Source organism: Dunckerocampus dactyliophorus, chromosome 7, assembly GCF_027744805.1.
Source record: "Dunckerocampus dactyliophorus isolate RoL2022-P2 chromosome 7, RoL_Ddac_1.1, whole genome shotgun sequence".
Classification (NCBI taxonomy): Eukaryota; Metazoa; Chordata; class Actinopteri; order Syngnathiformes; family Syngnathidae; genus Dunckerocampus; species Dunckerocampus dactyliophorus.
In genome coordinates this window covers 4,095,788-4,117,460 of record NC_072825.1, presented here as the reverse complement: position 1 = coordinate 4,117,460, position 21,673 = coordinate 4,095,788, and the positions used below count along the sequence as shown (strand labels likewise).

General features: G+C 44.7%; 2 protein-coding genes across 5 annotated transcripts; one reads left to right on the top strand and one right to left on the bottom strand.

Moving 5' to 3' along the window:
• Nucleotides 1–853: 853 nt before the first annotated feature.
• atg5 (ATG5 autophagy related 5 homolog (S. cerevisiae)) lies at nucleotides 854–18,617 on the bottom strand. 3 transcript variants are annotated; one of them, XM_054781547.1, is made up of 9 exons: nucleotides 18,475–18,617; nucleotides 17,907–18,084; nucleotides 17,634–17,761; nucleotides 16,458–16,536; nucleotides 16,179–16,341; nucleotides 14,804–14,898; nucleotides 4,242–4,359; nucleotides 4,086–4,168; nucleotides 854–1,525 (listed from the first exon to the last, which is right to left on the bottom strand). In XM_054781547.1, the coding sequence occupies exons 2-9, from the start codon at nucleotides 18,012–18,014 to the stop codon at nucleotides 1,499–1,501; spliced, it is 801 nt and encodes a 266-aa protein (XP_054637522.1). In that variant the 5' UTR covers nucleotides 18,015–18,084; nucleotides 18,475–18,617; the 3' UTR covers nucleotides 854–1,498. The 3 variants fall into 3 exon arrangements, with proteins under 3 accessions (XP_054637522.1, XP_054637521.1, XP_054637520.1); XM_054781546.1 differs by lacking the exon at nucleotides 4,086–4,168 and having other exon boundaries at nucleotides 856–1,525; nucleotides 18,403–18,541; XM_054781545.1 differs by lacking the exon at nucleotides 4,086–4,168 and having other exon boundaries at nucleotides 857–1,525.
• Nucleotides 18,618–18,756: 139 nt separating this feature from the next.
• dctn3 (dynactin 3 (p22)) lies at nucleotides 18,757–21,530 on the top strand. 2 transcript variants are annotated; one of them, XM_054781550.1, is made up of 7 exons: nucleotides 18,759–18,938; nucleotides 20,125–20,209; nucleotides 20,295–20,381; nucleotides 20,471–20,554; nucleotides 20,669–20,727; nucleotides 20,806–20,865; nucleotides 20,939–21,529. In XM_054781550.1, the coding sequence occupies exons 1-7, from the start codon at nucleotides 18,837–18,839 to the stop codon at nucleotides 21,023–21,025; spliced, it is 564 nt and encodes a 187-aa protein (XP_054637525.1). In that variant the 5' UTR covers nucleotides 18,759–18,836; the 3' UTR covers nucleotides 21,026–21,529. The 2 variants fall into 2 exon arrangements, with proteins under 2 accessions (XP_054637524.1, XP_054637525.1); XM_054781549.1 differs by having other exon boundaries at nucleotides 18,757–18,938; nucleotides 20,669–20,865; nucleotides 20,939–21,530.
• The last annotated feature ends 143 nt before the right edge of the window (nucleotides 21,531–21,673 follow it).

Here is a 21,673-nt window from a genome sequence, read left to right as displayed (position 1 = left end):
GCATTCATAAGACAATGTACATTTTCCTACTCCAGACCCTTCTGCCATTAACACAATCTAGGTTTAAGCCCTAAATATGCCTCAAACACTTCTTAAACATATTAAAAGTATAAAACGTATAGGTACTTACCACTAATATACCATAACATAAGACCAACCATGAGTAAATGTTTTTGTGTTTTTTAAAGCTGTGGCACTGCCAGAGAAAGTTATAGGAGTTTCACTTTCACATTGCCTCACATAAGGTATCTATCAGAGGCTCACAGCGACGGAACGCACTACCGGCTCATGTTAGAAACTGTGACAATTACCTACGCTTCAAGAAAACACTAAAACGGTGGTTAAAGGCAAACCAGTCCTGTGCTCGTGGGTAATGTCCATTCCAAGCTGATAATTTATATTGCTTACCAATCTGTTTTATGTTTACTGTAACTGGTCTTGTAAGTTATACAGGTGTATGTTGCCTGTAAATGTATATTTCTTTCATCTTTTTATGGTTTTATGATGTTTTATGTGTGGCGTCATTTATAAATGTATGGTGCCTGCCTTAGGACAACAGATGAAATTTAGCTGTTGCAGCTAATTCTGGCATGTTTACTGTGATGCGTTTGCTCATGTGTTGATCAATATGTACTGTCCTAATCAAATAAATCATTAAAAAAAAAATAAAAAATAAAAAAAATACCACGGCGAACGTTTGCTGTCGTCAACGCTAAACGAAACATTACAGTGTGTGAACTTATTTTTGGTCAACAAAGGAGGTGATTTAAATAGCATCCAAACATGTCGCTAGGAGCTAAACTGAGTCGTGGCGTGACGAGCTTTGATGGCGGCAGCGCGGCCACATTAATAAGAAGAGAGAGACACAAACAAGACGTTTATTCTTTTGCTTGTGACAGTCGCCTACTGGCCACAACCACAGAAAAACAAAACAAGCAGCTGAATCACAGCACGGCTGCTTGAAAGGTGAAGGGGACAACAGAAACGTTAAAGTGGTCGTAAACACGGCCTGCTTCTTAGTTGTTTGCAGGCCTGGTCCAGTCCAGGATGGGCCACTTGTGGACTGTTTGGGAGGGCACACATGTAAACTCAAATATGTAAGAAGGACGAGACACAGGAATGTGGTAACCAAGGCAATGACGGCATCAAACGTTCTTCCTCTCTCCTCTGGTAATGATGCGTTCTTCCTGGAAGTGAGCCTTAGGAAGAGGCGGAGACAGTCATTGATGAAGAGGAACATTCCTTCCTTCCATCTCCTTCTCTGTCTTGTTGTGGTGGTCTCCTCAAAGAGTCTGTCCGACGAGTCTCCGCCGTCATCGCAGCCGCGACGCCGTTTGGCGGTCGGCTGCTTAGTGGGTTGTCACGACGACAGTGAGAGAGGGCTGGCCTCAGTCAGTGGGGGCGGGGACCACGCAGATGTGCAGGAAGTTGTCCGGGTGGCTGAGATGCTCGCTGAGCCACTGCAGCGGCGTCTCCAGCAACGGCTCGATGCCATGGATCAGAATCTGGTAGTGCTTCTGCTCACCTGGATGGATCGCCACATAGACAAGACAGTGTGAGTGTGTGAGGCCACTTGGAAACACGGAGGGAAGGAAGGAAAAAGGGGGCAGGAGAAATATGTCTGAATTGGAAATGGATTAAAACTGTGTCGCTTTGTCCATACATTTGTTTGAAAATGGGTCCCGTTATCATTGTCATCGCCTCCTCCTGGCCTGGCATACATATTACAAGCTTTGGTTTTCGGTTTAGTTTGGTTTTAGTTTATTTCGAACATGCATCAGGGGTACATTGGAGTACATCTCATGTCTACAGTTGACATCTCAACATGTGTGAAAGGAAGCAGGAAGAAGCAGAGCTTATTTATTTCTACTCCCTCTACATCGCAGCAATCACTATAAATTTGTTCGCTTCTGTCTTGATGCAAAGATAAGACATTTGTGTTTTTACCAGGTTGTTGTCGTGCAAACACGCTCTAAGACGTAAGACGGCCGAACAGGCCAGTGGCCAGGGATGGCAGTTGATTGTTTTGGTGATTCCAGTTGTGAACTTTCAGTCTGACACTTTCCAGTTTCACACTGTGTGTGTGCGTGTGCGTGCATGTCGGCCGTTATGCCCAATGGTGGGCTTGCTCAAACCACTGGAATGTCGTGACTACAAACTGGCCGTTGAGAGCATAAAATGGGACTCGCGGGACTTCCGACTCGGAACATCTGAAGCGGCAAGCAAAGCGGGCCGACTTTAGAAAGTCATTTTTTTTTGTCAGGCGGCACTGTCAGCATGTTTCGGTGGGGCGGTTGACACTCTGCATCACACACCCTCCTGATATTACGTGGTAACGCTTGTAGTGTGTGTGTGTGTGTGTGTGTGTGTGTGTGCGTGTGTGTGAACCGTGATGGACAAGCGGCCAGTTAATCACATAACTTATTTGGACATCTGCCACTATGCCACAACCCAGCCATCGGTAATGCAGTGCATCACATAGCTGACGTTCATGACAGACGATATAAACGTGAAATATGAGTAAACGTCTTCGTCGATGAGCCACCAACCAACAGAGACCATTTTGCTGAGCTGAACGCAAACCCTGTTTTGTTTACGTGAGGGTCAGTGAACGTGACGCAGCTAATCTCCTCCAATCAGATGATTAACTCTTGAGACCTGGTGAGAATACACACGCTTGCAGACACTGAGGAGTGCTGCCAACATGTGGGCGGGTGGAGTGCACTCTATGAATGAGAGATGGGGAAAATCTCAGTGGGCCGCACCCCACTCCCACTCAGACACGTCCATGCTGCATTAGCTGCTGATGCTTACTGACTGCTACTACTCATGCTGTTTTTACTACAAACTAACAACTCCCAGTGTACATTGGGAGGGGAGAGAGACATCCCGTCAGTGTGATGCTCAGCAGCAGAGGGCGGGGTCATGCGGGGGCAAAGGTGTGGTGGGGGCTTTCCTCTGCTCGTTCCCACACAAAAATCAATGTGAGCTTCACATGTGAGTTTACAAGAACCGTCTGAAATGTGTCATGCGTGGGCAAAAGTTGCTCAACGACACACCTGGTGCACAAGTCAGCCCCGGTGCATGTGCACGTGCACGTGCACGCCGCTACACGACTCTTTCCTTCTGCATGCTGGGAACAGCAGACTGGTAATCCCCTTCTTTTCCTCTTCCGGCCACTGGATTGAGGAGGGTTTGGGGTCAAACCTGTTTCCCCTTCAGACACAACACATGCACGCTTCTTTTTTGATGTGAGAGAGATCATGGACAACTCAGTTTTCTGATGTTAGGGTCCGGACTGCGAAACAATAGCAGCAGCAAAGCACTCCGCCGCCACCCCGCCTGGTCTTCCAACACACGACCCGGTTCTTCTAATCCAAACACGCCGCCATAATCCCCCCCTATCAGCGCGCTCATCTGCCAGACAAGAAAGAGGCCAAGAGCAAACAGTCAAAGACACAAAAGACCACTTTCACCTTGATCAGCCAGGCAGGCCGACAGAGACGCCGAGTCAGTGGCTCGACATGAAAGAGCTCGGGAGAGAAGACTACACCTGAGAGACCATCAAAGACGAAGAGCAGCTCTTGGATCAGACAGAGAGAGAGAGAGAGAGAGAGAGACGCAGGAAACCAAGATGGCAGCCAGGCGCATCTCTCACATCTGAGAAGAGCATCTGCATTGCACACTTAAGAGCGTGTGCAACAACACAGCGTTAGTGAAGATTTATCAGACGCGAGCACGGCGAGGCCAAGAGAGGACTGAAAGCGAATGACGAAGACAGGTAGGCAGACAGACACAGGGGGTGGGTTTGTGTGTGGGGGTGTTCTGTCTGCAGTGAGCAGGTGAGTCTCCTGCGGGTCGTCTGTCCTGACGCTCCATTGTATCCTTATCTACTTCCCGTGTGTGTTTTGACTGCTGTTTCCTCTCATCTCTGCCTAGGCCACGCCCCCTCCTCCTCCTCCACACGGACAGTATGCAGTATGGATTCATTTATCTGCTCATACTGACAGTATTCCTGAGACACAATGCTGCTACCAGGGTGTGATCTTTTCATGTTGTCTTTTTTTTTTTAATCTGCACATCACCTTATCTCTGAAGGCTGCCACCTTGTCCGCTCTTCTACACCCCACACGGTGTTGTAGGTGACAGAGGGCCTCTACAGCGTTCACTATTGGACTGATGCTGTCAGTTATAGTGGTTCCATCATTGCTAAAAGCGAAGCACATCTATGTGTTACATACCGTGGCCAGGTAACGCAGCAGGGTACATCTCTTTGAGCAGGTCGCCAAGCGTGTGAGCGTTGCCTTCAGGCGAAAAGGGACGAAACAGTTTCTGGATGAAGGGCCTGTCGCTCATCGTCTGCAACGGATTAACAGCTCAGTAAATACAACGTGCAGCAACAAATAATGGTAATCAAACTCGAAACATTTGGATGTAAGAGTAATATGATATGATGCAATGCAAACTACGAGCACAATAATGAACATATGGCTATTAAGTATGCACCGATCGTTCGGTCGGCCGATTGCATATGAAACTGACCTTATCCACCGAGCCCATCTACCTCCGCAAAGGTCTGAAAGTCAGCCACTGTCCCCTTTTGCTCCGCCAGACTGACATTTATCAAATAAGCCTAAATCCAAACCTATACAGTCACCCCGATCGCGATATGTGAATTTTCTCAAGGTAGACTTCAATATTAATAAATTGAATATTTTGATAGTTAGGGCATAGAAAACCTGTTTATGACTTTCTAAAACCAGTTTTTAACATTATTAGAGCCCTATAGATATTATATAAAACCCTATAAACACATTTACACTCGTATTACCTAATATAGTAGACATGATAAGCAATAATAAGACATAGTAACTCACTGTTAGCATTGGGAAAGTACCTTGTTGTTGTAGTATCACATACTGTTGGTTGATCGCATGGCATCAAAACAAATGATCCATCCTCACTATGACATTTGTCACTTGATTGATATACAGGACAGCCAGTCTAACATTAATCTGCCGTCCATAGACATACACTCCGACAATACTGCTAGCTTTGTACACACCACATTGCACGCCGCCTTATGCGCACAATGTGGGATCTCTGAAGTGACAAGAGACGGCCGTCGTAATCTACCGAGCTAACTAGTTAGCCTGCAATTTATTCATTCTAAACTTAACAATAGTTTTGAAACTGAGTGAGGAAGAAGGACAAAGTAAGAAGCCAAAACCGTACCACTGCCACACGGAATGGGAGGATAACTTATTTTCATTATGTCATGTCGGACATCTATGGCTGACATGATGCAGGTAATGTCTCATCAGTGTAACATTACTGACGCCTAGTGACCAGAATACTACGACTTTTCTTTCAATATTTTTTGACTTATAGGCCATAGTCAACCAGAAAACAGCGACCATTTAATTAACTAATTTTTGAAAAATCGTGACAAAGCGAGGGAGTGATGTTTGAACCGTGATGTAGCGAGGGATGCCTGTATTGTACAAAAACCGATACCAATATGAAATGATATCTTATTTTTATGCCAATATCGTCCAATATCCCTAATTAAACCTCTTCATCTCTTGTGCTTCTCCATGAAGGAACGAAAGTGATGAAGCACATCGTGCACAACCATCAAATATGGGCATCTTTGCATAAAACGTGCTCTGTTGCAGTCACACAGGAATGGTCGGGCGTGAGCTGGAGTGCACCTGTTAAAAAATATTAGCGTGTGTCTGGAAATGACTCATCCCGCATGTGACATCAATAGCTACAACTATAACTGGAAAGATGAACAGCAATATGGGGAAAACCAAAGATGAGTTGACAGGGTCCCGATGCACGGTGTGAGGATGCGCGTTCCGACAGGAGGCGTGTGCTGATAGGAAGTGAGCAATCTGTGCAGATGTGAAATGGTGGTGTGTTTTGCTCAGCACGATCAGTCTGGAAGTCATCAGCGTGTTTGCTGGCCCGGTCGGCACGAAAACACCCGTGGCGGGAATGATTACGCGAATCACAAGAATCATCTAACGATTGTTGACTCTACTACACATGGTCAAAGTTCATCGACATTTTTCCCTTCCCCGAAGTTTCCCATCTCATGCGCCAACATGTTTGTTCACTTGAGAACAGAAAATGAATGAGGCAGCAACACTGCTCCAATCCAAGAGAGCTTTCCAATACCGATGCTTGATATGGCCTTTTTGCTGATGTCCCATGTACCGATATTCAGCACAACGTATGCGGCATTTCATTATCGGACAAAAATGCTAACGATACTAACCGATATCTCACTTTTATGCCAAATTAGGTCGATGACGCAATGATCCACACCACGGCACAGCACGCTTTCCCTCCACTGGCACAAGTGGACGATTCCATGCACATGCGCAGCGAAGCAGAGTCGTAGAATGAGGTAATGCGGACTGAAAATAATCCAAACAGTCAAAATGATCCAAAAGTCAAACCCACTGCATGGTCGCTCACCTGTGACCACGTTTGTGTGTGTGATAAAGACGTGCCATTTCATCCATGCGATCGCTTCCTTCGCAAGTAATGTCAGCGGCCACCTCGCACCACATAAATAAATCAAAACAACTCAAAATAAGACTGGAAGCAATCCACAAATCACGGAAATTGTAGTGAAACAGCAGAGTTCAAGAGAAAGCACAAGTAAACGGGTCGTAGCACGAAGGCTCAGTGTGAACATCGGCCAGAGGGGGCCAGGAGAGGAAGAGGGACTGCACACTTGGCCGAGCCCTAAGTGTGATGCACAGCAGGTATACCGCAAACTACAGTACAAGCAGAACAGAACGAGTGAGGGAATTAAAAATCTACACCCTTTCCAAAAAATTAGAATGTCATGGAAAAGTTGTTTAATTTCCATAATTCCATTAAAAAAGTTAAACTTTCATAGATTATAGATTCAGGGCCCACAATTTAAACGATTTCAAGTGTTTATTTGTTTATTTTTACGTAATTTGGGCTTCCAGCTCATAAAACCCACGAAAACAGGAATTCAAAAAATTAGAATACTGTGAAGAAATCACCATTTACTTCTCAGTTTTTGCAGGAAAAAAAAGAAAGAAATTAGGATCGCATCAAATCAATCAAAATATGGTACTTTCAAAACGATATGTCAATCTTCAATACTTGGTTGGGAATCCCTTTGCCTTAATCATTGCCTCGATGCCACGTGGCATTGAAGCAATCAGCCTGTGGCATTGCCTGGGAGTTATGGAAGCCCAGATTTCCTTCATGCTTGCTGTCAGCTCTTCTTTGTTGTTGGGTCTGGTGCCCCTCATTTTCCTCTTGAGAATACCCCATAGATTCTCAATGGGGTTTAGGTCCGGTGAGTTGGCTGGCCAGTCAAGCACTGTGATGGCATGGGCATCAAACCAGGTTTTGGTGCTTCTGGCGGTATGGGCAGGGGCCAGGTCCTGCTGGAAGATGAAATCTGCATCTCCATACAGATCCTCAGCAGAAGGAATCATGAAGTCCTCTAAAACACGGAAAAGAGGACCTTGGACCAATGGCCAACAGTCCAGTCCTTCTTCTCCTTGGCCCAGTGGAGACGCTTCCTACGTTGGCTCAGGTTCACAAGTGGCTTGACCCGAGGAACCCGACAGTTGTAGCCCATCTCCCGGATGCGTCTGAATGTGGTGGTTTTTGAAGCTGTGACTCCCGCCTCATTCCACTCTTTCTGGATCTCTGCCAGATTCTTGAATCTTCCCTGTTTGATAGTCCGCTGAAGCCCACGGTCATCTCTTTTGATGGTGCATCTTCTCCTGCCACATTTTGCCCTTCCTCTAGACTTTCCATTGATATGCTTGGACACAGCACTCTGTGAACAACCAGCCTCCTTAGCTATGAACTTGTGGCTTACCCATCCTATGGAGGGTATCAATGATGGTCTTCTGGCCAGTTGGCATGTCTGCAGTCTTCCCCATATTGAACCCAACTGAGACAATTGAACCAAACTGAAGCAATTTAATGACACCTGGGGAAGCCTGTGCAGGTGATTTGAGCTTAGTAGATGATTAGTGTGTGACACTCAGTTTAAAATCCATTCTTTTATTTTGAACAGGATACTCTGCGTCGCAACTAAAACTGATGAATGATGTCAAGCTCTGCTAAGGAATGCTGTGTCATCGTTATGGAGATTTCCAGTGGCGGCGGCCTGAGCGAGGTGACCCAGCCCCACACGGCCTTCACACCTCGCGGCGCTGGACAAGCCGCAGCGTGTCGACACCTAAGCTGAGGTGTCAAACAGAGCCGGGGACACACAATAGGATCTAATCATGGGGCTGTGAAAAGGAAACCCGTGTGCGGCAGGATCGAGTGACCGAACGGTAACTACACACCGCCGAGTTGAGCGCCAAGCGGCGAGGGGAAGGTAGCGCAGAAGGTGCCAAAGTGCCGTTCATGTTACACAGAAAGACTGACTCACTGACTCCTGGCCTTTTGGTGCGGGGTGACGGACACGCGCCCGAGCAGGGAGAGTGCGCTAAGTGACAGCGACTGGGATGCATTTTTAAACGAGGCAGCCATGAATAATGAAGTGGCCCGCCATACAAAGAAGGGGCTATTGATTCCCCAGGTGATGAAGACACTTTCTTTTGAGCTGCCTTGACACCTTAGCTGGCACGGCTGCACACAGCGACACAAGGAGGGTCGAGGTGTCATTAGCGCCGCCACCAAAAGAGGCGGCCCGCTCTCACTCACTGAAAAGAACAGCGGAACTCAAGACACGGCCTAATTGATGGCGAAGGGGATTCAATCCGCCTAAGTGATGGTCAAATAATGGGGAGGGGATACAGCTCTGTCAATCAATATTAGTTTCCACTGAACTCTGAGCCCTTCCATTTGGAAATTAAAATTCCACCCACTTTTTTTGGTTTGTGGAAGCTTTGTGTGTGACCACAGTATGTCTACTTGGCCAAGACGTCATTATTATTCATGTGCTAAATGTGGAGATGGGAGTTTCTTTTTTCACAAAGGGGGACGCGATTCTTATGGGCAAAGGATGCGCATTGTTGCTGTGACGCGTGCATAGCATCAAGTCAGCCCGAGGCTCCGTCGCCAATTACAGAGTCAAATCGCAGAATTCACTCGCTCTCCTGACAGTCCTGGTCGGTATAAACAAGAGGAGGCTCACAACAAGTCAGGGTATTGCCTGAACCAAAAAGTCACGGCCAAAATTTCTGCCCTTGTCCACCCCTCCAAGGTTGATCTAGTAGCTTTAGCATAATGTTGCTGATGATTGTGTTCTACGATCCGCAATGAAAACTTTATTTAAATTTATTTTGGAAAATCAGTTGATTGATAATTGTTAATGATTTCAGCTACCTTGGTTATTATGTTGCTAATGGCATTAATAATCATCAGTGTTCCTGCTTTTAAAGCAGAACAACAAATCTATGAGCATACCTGTCAACACTTGCATTTGAAAATAAGGGAAATTTTCCGGAAAAATAAGGGAAAATACGGGGGCGGCATGGCTCAGGTGGTAGAGTGGTCATCTGTTAACTTCCTCCCGCGATCATGTTGAAGTGTCCTTGGGCAAGATACTAAACCCCCAGTTGCTCCTGATGGGTAAATGTAAATGGTGGGTAAATAGGTAAATGTGCTAACAGTGTCAAAGCGCCTCAGTGCCTTGGAGGTGGAAAAGCGCTATACAAGGGAAAGACCATTTACTTAAATGGGAAGGTGGCGACGGGAAAAAAAGGGAAAAATACATGAGTTTCCTGGGAAAAACAGGCTGGACAGGTATGCCTGTGAAGCTTTGTGGCAAAATGTTCGCCAACTTGAGCAAATGCTAAGTTTTTAGCACCATTTCTAACGTCAATGCAGATCAAGCGGCGTGTGATGCAAGTTTGCATTCAGCATCTCCAGTAAGACTGATAATGATCAGTAACTTGGGTGAATGACTTCATAGAGCAGACACATGGAAGGAATTTAAAAAAAATAACCTTTTCCTGACTGATTGCAACACGTCCACGTTGTCCATTGACAGTCATGGCTGTGCTACAAAGTCTTACAGCAAATCCCCCGAGTGGCACATCACCTGTTGCCTCTGGCACCTTCACCCAAGAGTGTTTGGAGCATTCCCGCGTGTTGTAATTGTCTGTGTAGTCACCCCGCCCCCATCGTCCCAGCCAGCCATTACAAGATCTCTGCGAGGCAATAAACATGCATTCTTCCAAGCATGCAGCTTCCAGAGAAGGGTTTGAGGGGTAGTGTGGGAAGGGTGATTAAGCGCTGAGTCACAGAGCGGGAACCACAAGAGGCGTACCTGTCGAGCAACAGTGTGAACGCGCTTGGCGGAGGACGAGCATGGAGAAAGATGATCGGGCCCTCTGCTTCTTGAAATCCCAAGAGTACAAGCTCAACCATGTCTTGCCGGTGGCCAGAGATGCGGCAGATTTGAGGCACGGACACGCTAGCACGCAAGTTGATGGTCTTCTCATAAAGATTAAAGGCTCTAAACGTCCATGAACTCAATCTAAGTAACATAAATGAATCCTCCAGCAATAAACATGCATAGGAAGCTGATGTCACAGGGCAGACAAATGATTTATCACTGGCCGAAGGGGAGACACTCACTAGCCGTAATGAAAAGTGCACCCTACGGCCGTGAGGCATCTTTGTCGCCATGAGGGGTGCAGGCCAGACGGAAATGAGCCCTCTGTTATTTGGACTCTGTGTTGTCATTAATTCTGTCTGCATCAAACACAGCACGTTATTTACACTAAAGACCACAATCTGCCTTTGAAGAGCACTGAGCATGTGTTTGCTTGTGTGTGTGTGTGCGTGTGTGTGTGTGTGTGTGTGTGGGAGGCGGAGCAGGAGGGGGACAGCTCGTCTCCTCTAAAGTCATCCGTGGTGACTTCTGAGGGCCAGACAGCTTTGTTCTTGAGTTTCTGCTGTCTTTTTCCATCTATGTTCACTTTCTCCACGCTGAGCCGCTTCTTCTCATGTCGAGTCACGACACGTCCGCCAAACCAAACAGCGGATTTTCTTCCCTGCAACAAAATCCGCGCAGGCTCTGGTTGGGTTTGCATGTCAGGTTCTTGATGGATTGATTGTGGTTCTGCCAGTGGGGACTGGCAGCACTCGTATCTTCAAGGTCCTCGTGGTCAGGCCAGGGTTTCTCTCCAGATTTTCCACTCAAGTTCTCGTCTGATTGTAAATATTTAGCAGCTCACGGGATGAGAATCAAGCCCTCTCCAAAACAATGGAAACTTTCAAGTCATGCGCGGAGAACGCCCCCAAAGTGCACAACGGGTCTGGCCAGCAGGTTTTATGGTTGCAACAAGTGCACGTCTGAGTGGGCGAGTCCTGAATGCTTTAAAGTGCTGCATTTTACTGCTGAACACATTGTTTGGCTCCGAGCGCATTAAAAGGCTTTAAGGGGCCAGAAGATGAGAAAATAAAGACAAAAGCATCATGCGCTGACATGCTGGAGGATAAATCATCACAACGCATGACAAGTTGGTCCCAAAGTTCCGACAACAAACCGTCACATCTGCATGTCTTCATGTAGTAATGCGCCATCACTCACACTATTTGTACTAAGTGGTCCTGACACAATGAAAGTGACACCACAACATCCTCAGACAGCAGACTCAAAGCAGACCTTGTTTTTCAAGCCAACCATCCATCTCTAACCCAAATGCTTTCCATATTCTCCTCCTTCTCTTGGATGTATTTGATGTGACTCTTCAGTGCCCACTTGGCATAAAAAGGATTTATTGTTTTATCCCCGAATCTGGGAGTTGTCATCTTACTCCTCTGTGCGTGGAATGATACCCCCCCTCACCACACCCCCCCCAACAAACACACTCGTCTCAGCCTTTGCTTTTGCCCCCGCCGTCTGACACGCTAATCTTTTCCAGTCGTGGATCAGCTGCTTATTCATCATCCCCTCGTTATTTTCTCTTTCTCTGTGTCCTCCGAGGGGACTTTTCACCTGAGTCAGGATTAAAGTGCGGAGGCAGGAGCCCCAGCAACCTGAGGCAGCTTGTCCACTTCCGCCCCCACATCCAGCCCTGAAACCGAGTGCCCCCGTCCTCAACTCTGATGTCGTCTGTTTGCTTTTTACATGAAGGTTTGTGAGAAAGCCACTGACTGGATGGAAACACTGACACAGACGCGTCACACGAATATCAAAAACTGTATTAAATATGTCGTGACTTCAAATCATGACAATTCCTGCTCTGACACATGTCGTGATGTAACGGAAGCCAGCTGGTGCGGCTGTGCCAAAGTACGTTGGTAAACCTCACTCTCAGTCGCTGTAAAGAGCCGCACTGGACAACGAGCTGACAGTTGGGGCTTTTTGCTCATTGGCTAGCACTGCTCAACTCTTGTTTGGTGAGGATCTGTGGACGCGCATTCCAGCCCAGGCAGGATGCCGGCTGGGCCGCGTGTGCCACAGAGATGACCCCGGCTAACTCACACATCTTGGGTAAATCCTGGTTTATGCTTCTGCGTTGAGGCGCCATCGTACGATACATCGCCTCGCTCCTCCCCCTCCAAAACCTCCCACGTAGCACCTCCCAAAAAATCCAAACTGGCGTCGCAGCGACACAGACAGTAAGGGTTGTGATGGGTGAGATGTACGTGAGTAAACTTCGCTGAGTTGCCATTTCGAGCCTACAGCCCGAAGGCTCGCGTCCTCGACTCCCACTGTACGGATGCTGGGTCAAGCCTGGGAGGAACGTGGAGCTGGCTGGATCAGGCAGGTAACATGTACTGTCATCCCTTCAAATTTTGCAGCTTCATTTTATCCCACTTTTTCAAAAATATATTTATTAATCATGCTGTTTTGAGGTTGAATACGGCCTATAATTAGTTTAAAATATGCATATTTCAGCAAAATGTACTTGCTTTTTGCCTAAATTAAATATTTCCAAGCATAAAAATGGCTAAATGAACTAAAATACAAATATAAGGCATTTAGAATACACATTCAAAGACACTGTGATGATATGTAGTATTCTACACTGGCCACTAGGTGTCAGTAATGTTACTGCAATGTTGGGTGACACACACAAGCACCATACTTGATTGCTGGAACAACAAGCTTTTATTGCAGGTTTGAATGACCTCGCAACTGGCAAAATAATCTCTACTGTTGTGGCTGTAACCCCCGCCAAGCTAAAACTCAATTACAAACCCCCAACCTCACTTCCTATCCGCCCTTTCAGCTCCCCTTGCGCCGGAACACATTTACAGCAACACACACGCGCACAAGTCTTATTTATGTCTTAAATGGCTTATTTTCTCTTATTATGTCTACATGTTGGCTAATGCGAATGTAAAGGTGCCTATAGGGTGTTGTTTCATGTTTAGAGGGCTCTAATCATGTTACAAAAAACTTATCTAGAGGGTCATAAACAGGTTTTCTATGCTATAACTACAAATATATTCAGTTTAGAAACAAGGATTGGGTCTGGAACCAATTAACTGCGATAAACAAGGGATTACTGTACAACTTGAAAAAAAAAAGTCAAAAATCAAAGCAATCAGTCCCTTTAAGACAGGGGCGTCCAAAGCGTGGCCCGCGACTGACTTTTTTTAACGTCCCTTGGCACATTCGACAAATACAATTTAACAAGAAAACTAACTGAAAACTAATGGAAAAAACTGTAATTTTGTGAGAATAAAATATTAATATTACAATAAAGTCATAGAACTAGGAGGGAAAAATAATTCTGACACATAAAGTTCAAATACACAAAAAAGACGTTAATTTTTAAAGTCGTAATATTACAAATGGAAGTTAAGTTGGAGTTTTTTTTATATTACAAGAATAAAGTCAAAATAATTATAGGAATAAAGTCACGATGTTACAAGAAATAATTATGAGAAGAAAACTTTCAAAACAACAGCTGAGCAGTGGAAAAAAGGTTCATCATAATAATACGCTTAGTCACCTACAACACAAAGCTGAGATGTCTCAGCTTATCTACAAGGGTTGGTTTACAAAATGTCAATTATCACAGTGGCCCCCGCACCATTTGATTTTTCCGTACGCGGCTTTAAGACATTAGCCGTGTACTGACGTCTTCAAGACACGGCTTTAAAACCCTGCTTGAAGACATTTAAAGGCAGTCGGGCTCTTGCTCGGACAAACAGGAAAAACATGAGTGCTGATGTGACGTCTGACCCCAGAGCGTTCATATGGGAACTGGAAGTGGCTACTGTAGAGTCACTTGAGGTGCCTTTGAGCAAGGCATTGCACCAGAGGCTTCTAAGCGGCTTGACTGTCACACTGTTCCTTTGCGTGTCAACTGATCTAATTGTACATGGATGGGCCTGCTTACAGCAGATAAATATGTCGTAACTGGAATGTTGTTCTTCAATCAGGGAGCCATGGATATTTCCAAGCTCATATCAGCATCATGTTCACCGAAACCTACTCATGTGTTTTCAAGGTGGTGATCGTGTTTTTACGACAGGCTCAGAAACAAAGAGTCCGTGTTTGTTGGCGTCAAGGGAAGGTCACAGACTCCTGGCTTGCACAAGCGGGTTGGGCTGACAGACGTCGGCCTTTGTCGGTGCCAGGGAGGCACTGAGGGTGAGTAAGGAAAGTGCACCTTCAACAGCGCCTCTCATCGCCTGCTGACAGCAGGTCTTGCAGGGACTCGACTGCTTTGAGGGGATTTCCCCGATGAAGCAACGCGCCAGCAAAGAGGTTCTTACTCTGCCCTGTGGCGCCACCTACAGGGCGCTCTGATCACATTTAACCAGTGCCGATCACAAACACCAGCGGGTGCGAGTGTGTTTCTTTCACCTGGTATATCCTGAATGGGATGTATCGGAATCCTCCCTCCTCAGTGGGATACTCCATCAGTTTCCGGTTCATGGCCCAGAACTGCTCAAATTTATCTGGAGTGACAAGAACACAGCAAGATGTGCATTTACGTTCTGTGATGTTACTGTCTCAAATCAGACAGAATGAAATAAACAAATACATCTTTAAATAACTACTCAATTAATTAAATAACATTGGAACTAAATACATAAATGTGCCATTAATTCATTAAATAAATAAATACACCATGAAATAATTACAGACATTAAATACATAAAGGTGTCATTAATTCATTAAAGTACCAGTTCATTTAATGTGAAAATATATATATTTATTTCAATATTTAAGTCATTATTTTAACATTTAATTAATTACTTCTGAGATGTGAAATTGGCCTGTCTTGATTTGTGCCAGGTAACAAGTCAGGTGTTAGGCTCCCCCTACTGGCTTCTACCAGAAAGTTTGACAGTTCAAATAAATTCACGAAGTGGCTGCAACACAGGCTCATGAAATGATCAATTAAAAAGTGAAATAATTAATTAATTAGCAAAATGAATATAGCAATCCCTCGTTTATGGTGGTTAAATGGTTTCAGGCCCAACCGAGATAGGTTCATTTCCGTGAAGTAGTATTTCCTATTTAGAAATGGAAAACGTTCATAGTTAGAGCATAGAAAACCTGTTTACGAACTTCTAAATACATTTTTAACATTATCAGAGCCCTCTGGACATGAAATAACAGGTGTTGACTTTTACTGGAGCAGGATGTAAATGGCGTCTCACAATTTGGGATGGAGAAAGAGGCAGAAAGCGTAAAAAATGACAGAATGTGCTACTTTTAGCCATAGCTGGTCACCTGAAATTGAACATGTCACTTTGGGACGGCCCCCCGGGGGCTGCGACTTCAACCAACACATCATTTGACCAGACCTGAAGAAGCTCACGCCTCCAAATGTCAGCCGGGCTCTGCTTTTCAAAGATAGTGTCACACAACTCTCCCCCATCCCAGTGCCTCCTCGGAGAACACAAGCTTCCGCCCAATCGGTGATCCCTCCCCTCTCTCCTATGAGCTGCGTCACCTGTGAGGCAGCACAATCACACACCATCCAACAGGAAGACCTGTAGGAGCAGGTTGACTGGAAACAGAAGGGGAAGGATGGTGGTGGGTGTTTGGGTGGGAGGAGAAGGCTTCAAAGAGGCGTGTGTGTTATCTCAGTGGAGCCAACATGTGTTAATGAGTGAATTTGTGACTCTATGATGGTTTGACACTTCCCTGACAGCTGCTTGGGGTCTTTTGAAATGTGAGAGTATGTAGTGTGTGTGTGTGTGTGTGTGTGTGTGTGTGTGTTTCTCACCATTCTGCAGGCCCATCCACAGCTGCTTGTGGTCCTTCTTCTGCATGTCATTGACGATTTGGCTCTTGTGCTTGAGTGCGTCCGCCTCCTTGATGCTGGACATAAAGTGAGCCTCGATCACGGAGCTGGATGAGCAGTGCAGCAGATCATGACCTGGAAAGTTCTGACACAAAACACAACACCTTTTAATGAGCATTATTCTCATTTATGAAGCGTAATTCAATCTTATTTCACCATACACCCATTTCACTGACACAAACAGGCAAAATAAGTTGTTACCTTAAAGTGCATGGTGATGTTCCACGGCAAGACAGAGTTGGAGGCATGGAGGTCAAACAGAACTCCGATTGGATAGTGCCTGACATCAGCAAGCACAAAAATGAAAGAATGTTTCATTAGAAATGGCAGAAAATCACCTGACAGGATGACTAAAGCTAAATACAATTGACATCTTTTGCTAATACGTTTTGCTGAGGAGTTCACTGAGGCAATTTGTGTGCGACCATACTGACACCTGGTGACAGACACGGGTAATTGCAGCCTATTAACATACTCTCGGGCTGGAGATCGAGTTTTGGTATAAATCGATTCTTGTACACATATGGACTACTAAATAGAAAATAATAAAAAAAAAAGCAATACATACTAAAATTCAAAGCACTAGCAACTAAAGATGCACGATATCTTTTTTTTCATCACCGATAACCTGCTTCACGAGACCGATATGATAGCGATAACCGATTTAGATTTAACTGTAGTTTGTGCACACCTGGAGGTAAGAAGGACTTGAACTAATTTAGATGTGACCAACTGTACCTGTTGATTTGTCCTAATCAAATATCATGACACCACGTCACTACTATCAAGAGAACCACAGTATAGAGCAGAGGGAGACACCTGCTGTGGCCCAACAAGGTGCACTGTATTCGGACACACGCTCCGAGCAGTTGATGTGACGCCACGGATGTCCCTTTTCAAATGCCGCTGCGCTGGCATTTCAGGTTTTGTCCTAAGGTTTTTTTGTGCGCTAGTTGTTTTCCCCCCCCCTCATTGTGGTGCATTTGGGACAACGTCCTTAAAGTAAATGTTTGTTTACAAGTGAGCTCAGGGGAAGTCACAACAGGCTCACAAATTAGCACTTGATTTGCTCACCCAAACAGATAATTATCGGTCTGACAATTATTGCCCAGCCCTTCTAGCAACCTTTCCATCTCAATAATAAGACCACTACGCTGTTTAGTTATGGCTGTCGCTGTCAAAGGAGCAAATCCTTTAACATGCGCCAAGATATGCATAGTTATGCGTTATAATACAATGTTCACCCTTAATGATGGTAGCAATAATCCAGTGTTGAGCGTAGTGTGGCTGCACAGTGTATTCTTCCGCTGCAACTAGTTCTCGAGCAACAAAATCCTCACAGCGCAAACAAGAGCTGAATCCCAACCTTTCCCTCACCATTTGAGTGGCGTCCCTTCGTATTCAAACCACATCTCCTCAACATCCTCAGCCTTCATCACTTTGAGGAAATGCTTCTTCACCTTGTCGGTGACCAACGTCAGGTAACTCACCCTGGGTAACAGCAGCTGCGGGAGAGCAAAGCGTGGCATTGTTAATCATTTGATACACGATAACTGTATAGTGCTGTGGACTTTGCAGGCATACAGTTGTGCTAATAAAAGGTTTTTATAAGATATGTTACATGTTAAATGAGAAGAAGTGAAAACTTACATAATAAGGCTCCGCCTCCCTCTCAGTCACTTCATCCTGGTTGAGAGTAAAGCAGGTTGGGATCCTGCCGAACCAGACGTCTCTTAGCACGTCTTTGTCATCTGCCATAATGTTGCTGCTCCACCCAGTGGCTCATAAAGACTGGACGAGACCAAAGCAATAGAGCTTCCTGCCAAAGCTTTAGGATAACAAAGTCAAGCAGAGAAGTTACAATGACAGATCTGCGCTTAATCACAAATACAATTTCATAATCTAAACCCCGCTTAACTTGTTGTCTAGCACACACATACCAACCAGGGACTTTTAAGCATTTAAACGACATCGTTGTACACAACCGACACGTGGCGAACGGGTAAATACAGACGTCGTTATTACTATTCTGTGAATGTATTATGACAGTTACAAAACAAAACAAACTGCGTGGCGTTGAAAACTGACGTTAGCACAACGACTGAAAAGCTAGCTAACATATCGAGTGACAAATGATTTCACGTACTTGGCTTTATGTTAGGATTTTGTCACGATGAACTGACAGTTTGTTAGTGTGCAGCAATCGAGAAAAGCCTACTTTTGTTTGTGTTTTGCAGTCAGTAGTCAGGGAAAAAGGGCCGTGCTGGTCGATGTTGTCATTCTGCAGCGGACATGCCGAAGACAGCCGAAGAAGACCACTCAGCAACAGGGACTCCTGTCGGCTGCTCTCAATACTACAGTACCAAAAACTATAATGCATTTGTTACGTGGTCGGACAATATACATTTTATTATAAAACACATGTAAATTATTGCTATTCTTGTATTTTTTAAATTAATTTATATGTCGCGTATTTCATCAACTGACTCAAATTACGTCATCAACATGCGTCGACGCACGTAAAACACATCACCGTGTCGCTGTTTTGCGTCCTGCTGTGCATGTGAAAAGCATCAAAAAATGGAAAAGAAAGCGGCAACAGACAATTTGGAAATGCGTCTTCAGGCACTGGAGACTCGCATCTATGGCGAAAGGAGAAACAAAAGCGGAAGACCATTAAAGGTTAGGTTAAACGTATTTTTAAAATATTTTTCTTAGGTGTGGCTGAGCGATTATGCTAATGCTAACTAGCTGTTAGCCTAGCAAAGCTAACGCTAGCCGTCATTTCTAGCAAGTAAACGCCTTTTTTGTCTCACTAACAATGTAGCGCTACAGTCAGCATTTACATTAAGCCTTTTATATATATATACACTGCTAAAAAAAATTAAAGGAACACTTGGAAAACACATCAGATCTAAACTGGGGGGAAAATGATCTTGAATATCTTTCCTGATAATAAGTGGGTGATGTATTAGTAACAAAATGATGCCACATCATTTGATAGAAATGAAAATGATCACCCTATTGAGGGGGGAAATCAAAGACACCCCAAAAATGAAAGTGAAAAAATGATGCAGCAGACAGGTCCATTTTGCTAAAATGTCATTGTAGCAACTCAAAATGATTCTCAATAGTTTGTGTGGCCGCCACGTGCTTGTACGCATGCCTGACATGCCTGTTTTCCAAGTGTTCCTCTAATTTTTTTGAGCAGTATATATATATATATAAAATGTTTTTTGTCTCACTCCCCCTTCTTGCTTTTGCATATTATAGCTCTACTTAAAACCTCACTAAGACCCAAATGTGCAATCTAGCAATTTTTCAACTGGTCTTAAGATTTTGATCGGGTCTGTATATATAAATATATATATACAGACCCGATCAAAATCTTAAGACCAGTTGAAAAATATATATATATATATACCGATATGTGTGTGTGTGTGTGTTTGTAATGCAACATACATTAACCGTTTACTGTGGGATGCATGCCTGTGTGGTGATACATTTAGCTTTAGAAAAGCTTGCGCCGTAATGTCAATACGGTAATGTAGGGCATTAATATAAACAGAACGTCATGATAAACATTTTGCCCATACGAAGTAAACTGAACAATAACTTTTAGGTAGCCATGCTAAACTTGCTAGGAAATGAATGATCACCAGAAAATCACATGATGTGAAAACCACTTGGATTACAAAGGACCATTGAGCACAAATGGACGAAGATTTCCGGCGTCTTAAGTTGTATGAAGTGAATAACCCAAATAGTGAAGGACAGACATGGGTTTCCATTTATTTTATTTACCTGTAGGCTTTTCCAGGCCTTATTGGCACCAATAATGTAATGATTGCTATGTTCTGTCCTGCAGTGTGCAGACTCTTTAGCCAGAATTCAGGCAGGTCTGACCAACACAGCCAACAAGCGAGAACGAGTAAAGATCCTGCACAAAAAGAGTGAGTGGGACTGTATTACGTAGTGTTTACCATCTGTAGTCAAATCTGAGATGCTAATGATTTTTCTTTTTGGTTGGTGGTGCAGTTGAAGACCTGATGAAGTACTTGGACCCCCAGTTCACTGACCATATTGCTGTGCCCGACACCATGAAGCTGGAGTTCATTCTTGCTGGTCAGATAACTGCAAGAATGCTCTCAGTCATACATAAACCAAATATTTTCATATTGCTGATTTGTGATGTTGTTGTATGGTGCACACAGAGGAGGACTTCCTGCTTTCCCAGGCTGCTTTGCTGGAGCAGGCTAACAACCTGCAGCCGCTGCTGGACAGCTCCTATATCCGAGGTGAGCTTCACCCATCAGGACATCAGAAACCATGTGTCTCAGACAGCGAACAATGGATTCGTCAGTGTTGGGTGGCACATTCAGTCTAGATGTGCGTGTCTCTGTTGCTTACAGACGTTCCTGAGCATGCGACCAAGCTCCAACGTCTCTCTCAGATTCACATCAAACAGCAGGTAACGATGGCCCTTGATGCTCTGCGTTGCTGGCTTGTTGGTTTTCCCTTGCTTGGACCTCACTGTTGGTTCTTTCAGGACCAAGCTGATGCTCAGTCCCAGGAAGTGAAGAAGCTTTTTGAGGAGTACAACAAAATGGTACATGAAGTGATACAAGCGCTACAATACTGAGATAATACACTCCCTTTCAACTTTTTGTTCTTATTGACAGATGTTCCTGCTGTCCAAGCAGTTCACTCAGTGGGATGAGACCTTGAGAAAGCTGGAGGAGGCAAAGGGCATCCGGCCCGTGGAGTAACTCTGACCTGCTTGCACACCTCTGATGATGGAAGACTGCAACATAAACAGCTAGTGCAGCTTTATAACTCTACAAAAACACGAACATTTTCTCAAAAAGTCCAAGCTGATTCAGCATCGTTAATTGAAACGGTTTCGGCTATGTTGGTGTTGTCCAGTTGCTACAAAGTTGCTCCTTGGCAAATGCAAAAAATCATCAGTTGTTTGAAGGAACTTACTCCCCTCGTGTTACAGCCTGGAATCGCCGTTCTAAATTAGTTGTACACATAGGAGCGTTTTGATGCTCGCATGCAAGATTTAATTGTCAAGCATTCCAGCTTCGCTGCCGCAGCTCAGTCACAGGACTTGATCGCCTGACATGCACAGGCATCACAACTTTAGCAAACCTTACATTTGGTCTCCTGACAAGAGCTCAACAGTGTTTGCGGTTGTAAATGTCATACAACATGATCACTGTTATTCTAATAAATATGATGGCTTTATTGGACAATTCCCTTGTGTGATATACTGAATGATTGATTACTCAGAAGTTGCATTGCTTTGTAGGTAGGCCCTCAGGTGGTAAGGTAGCGAGAGAGAAACGTAAGTCAGTATCTGATTATTTCTCCCTGAATAGTCACACAAAATCAGACGTGGTTGCTGGCTAAAC

What these genes read in the sequence shown, in the direction of transcription:
- dctn3 (XM_054781549.1), top strand. Translation starts at nt 18,837, where the DNA reads ATGGAAAAGAAAGCGGCAACAGACAATTTGGAAATGCGTCTTCAGGCA. An exon ending in AAAGCGGAAGACCATTAAAG is followed by an intron (nt 18,939 to 20,124) that starts GTTAGGTTAAAC and finishes TCTGTCCTGCAG; the next exon opens with TGTGCAGACTCTTTAGCCAG. An exon ending in TTGAGGAGTACAACAAAATG is followed by an intron (nt 20,866 to 20,938) that starts GTACATGAAGTG and finishes TCTTATTGACAG; the next exon opens with ATGTTCCTGCTGTCCAAGCA.
- atg5 (XM_054781545.1), bottom strand. Translation starts at nt 18,014, where the DNA reads ATGGCAGATGACAAAGACGTGCTAAGAGACGTCTGGTTCGGCAGGATC. An exon ending in GTGGATGGGCCTGCAGAATG is followed by an intron (nt 14,899 to 16,178) that starts GTGAGAAACACA and finishes TTGTCACTCCAG; the next exon opens with ATAAATTTGAGCAGTTCTGG. An exon ending in TCCCATTCAGGATATACCAG is followed by an intron (nt 4,360 to 14,803) that starts GTGAAAGAAACA and finishes AATCCGTTGCAG; the next exon opens with ACGATGAGCGACAGGCCCTT.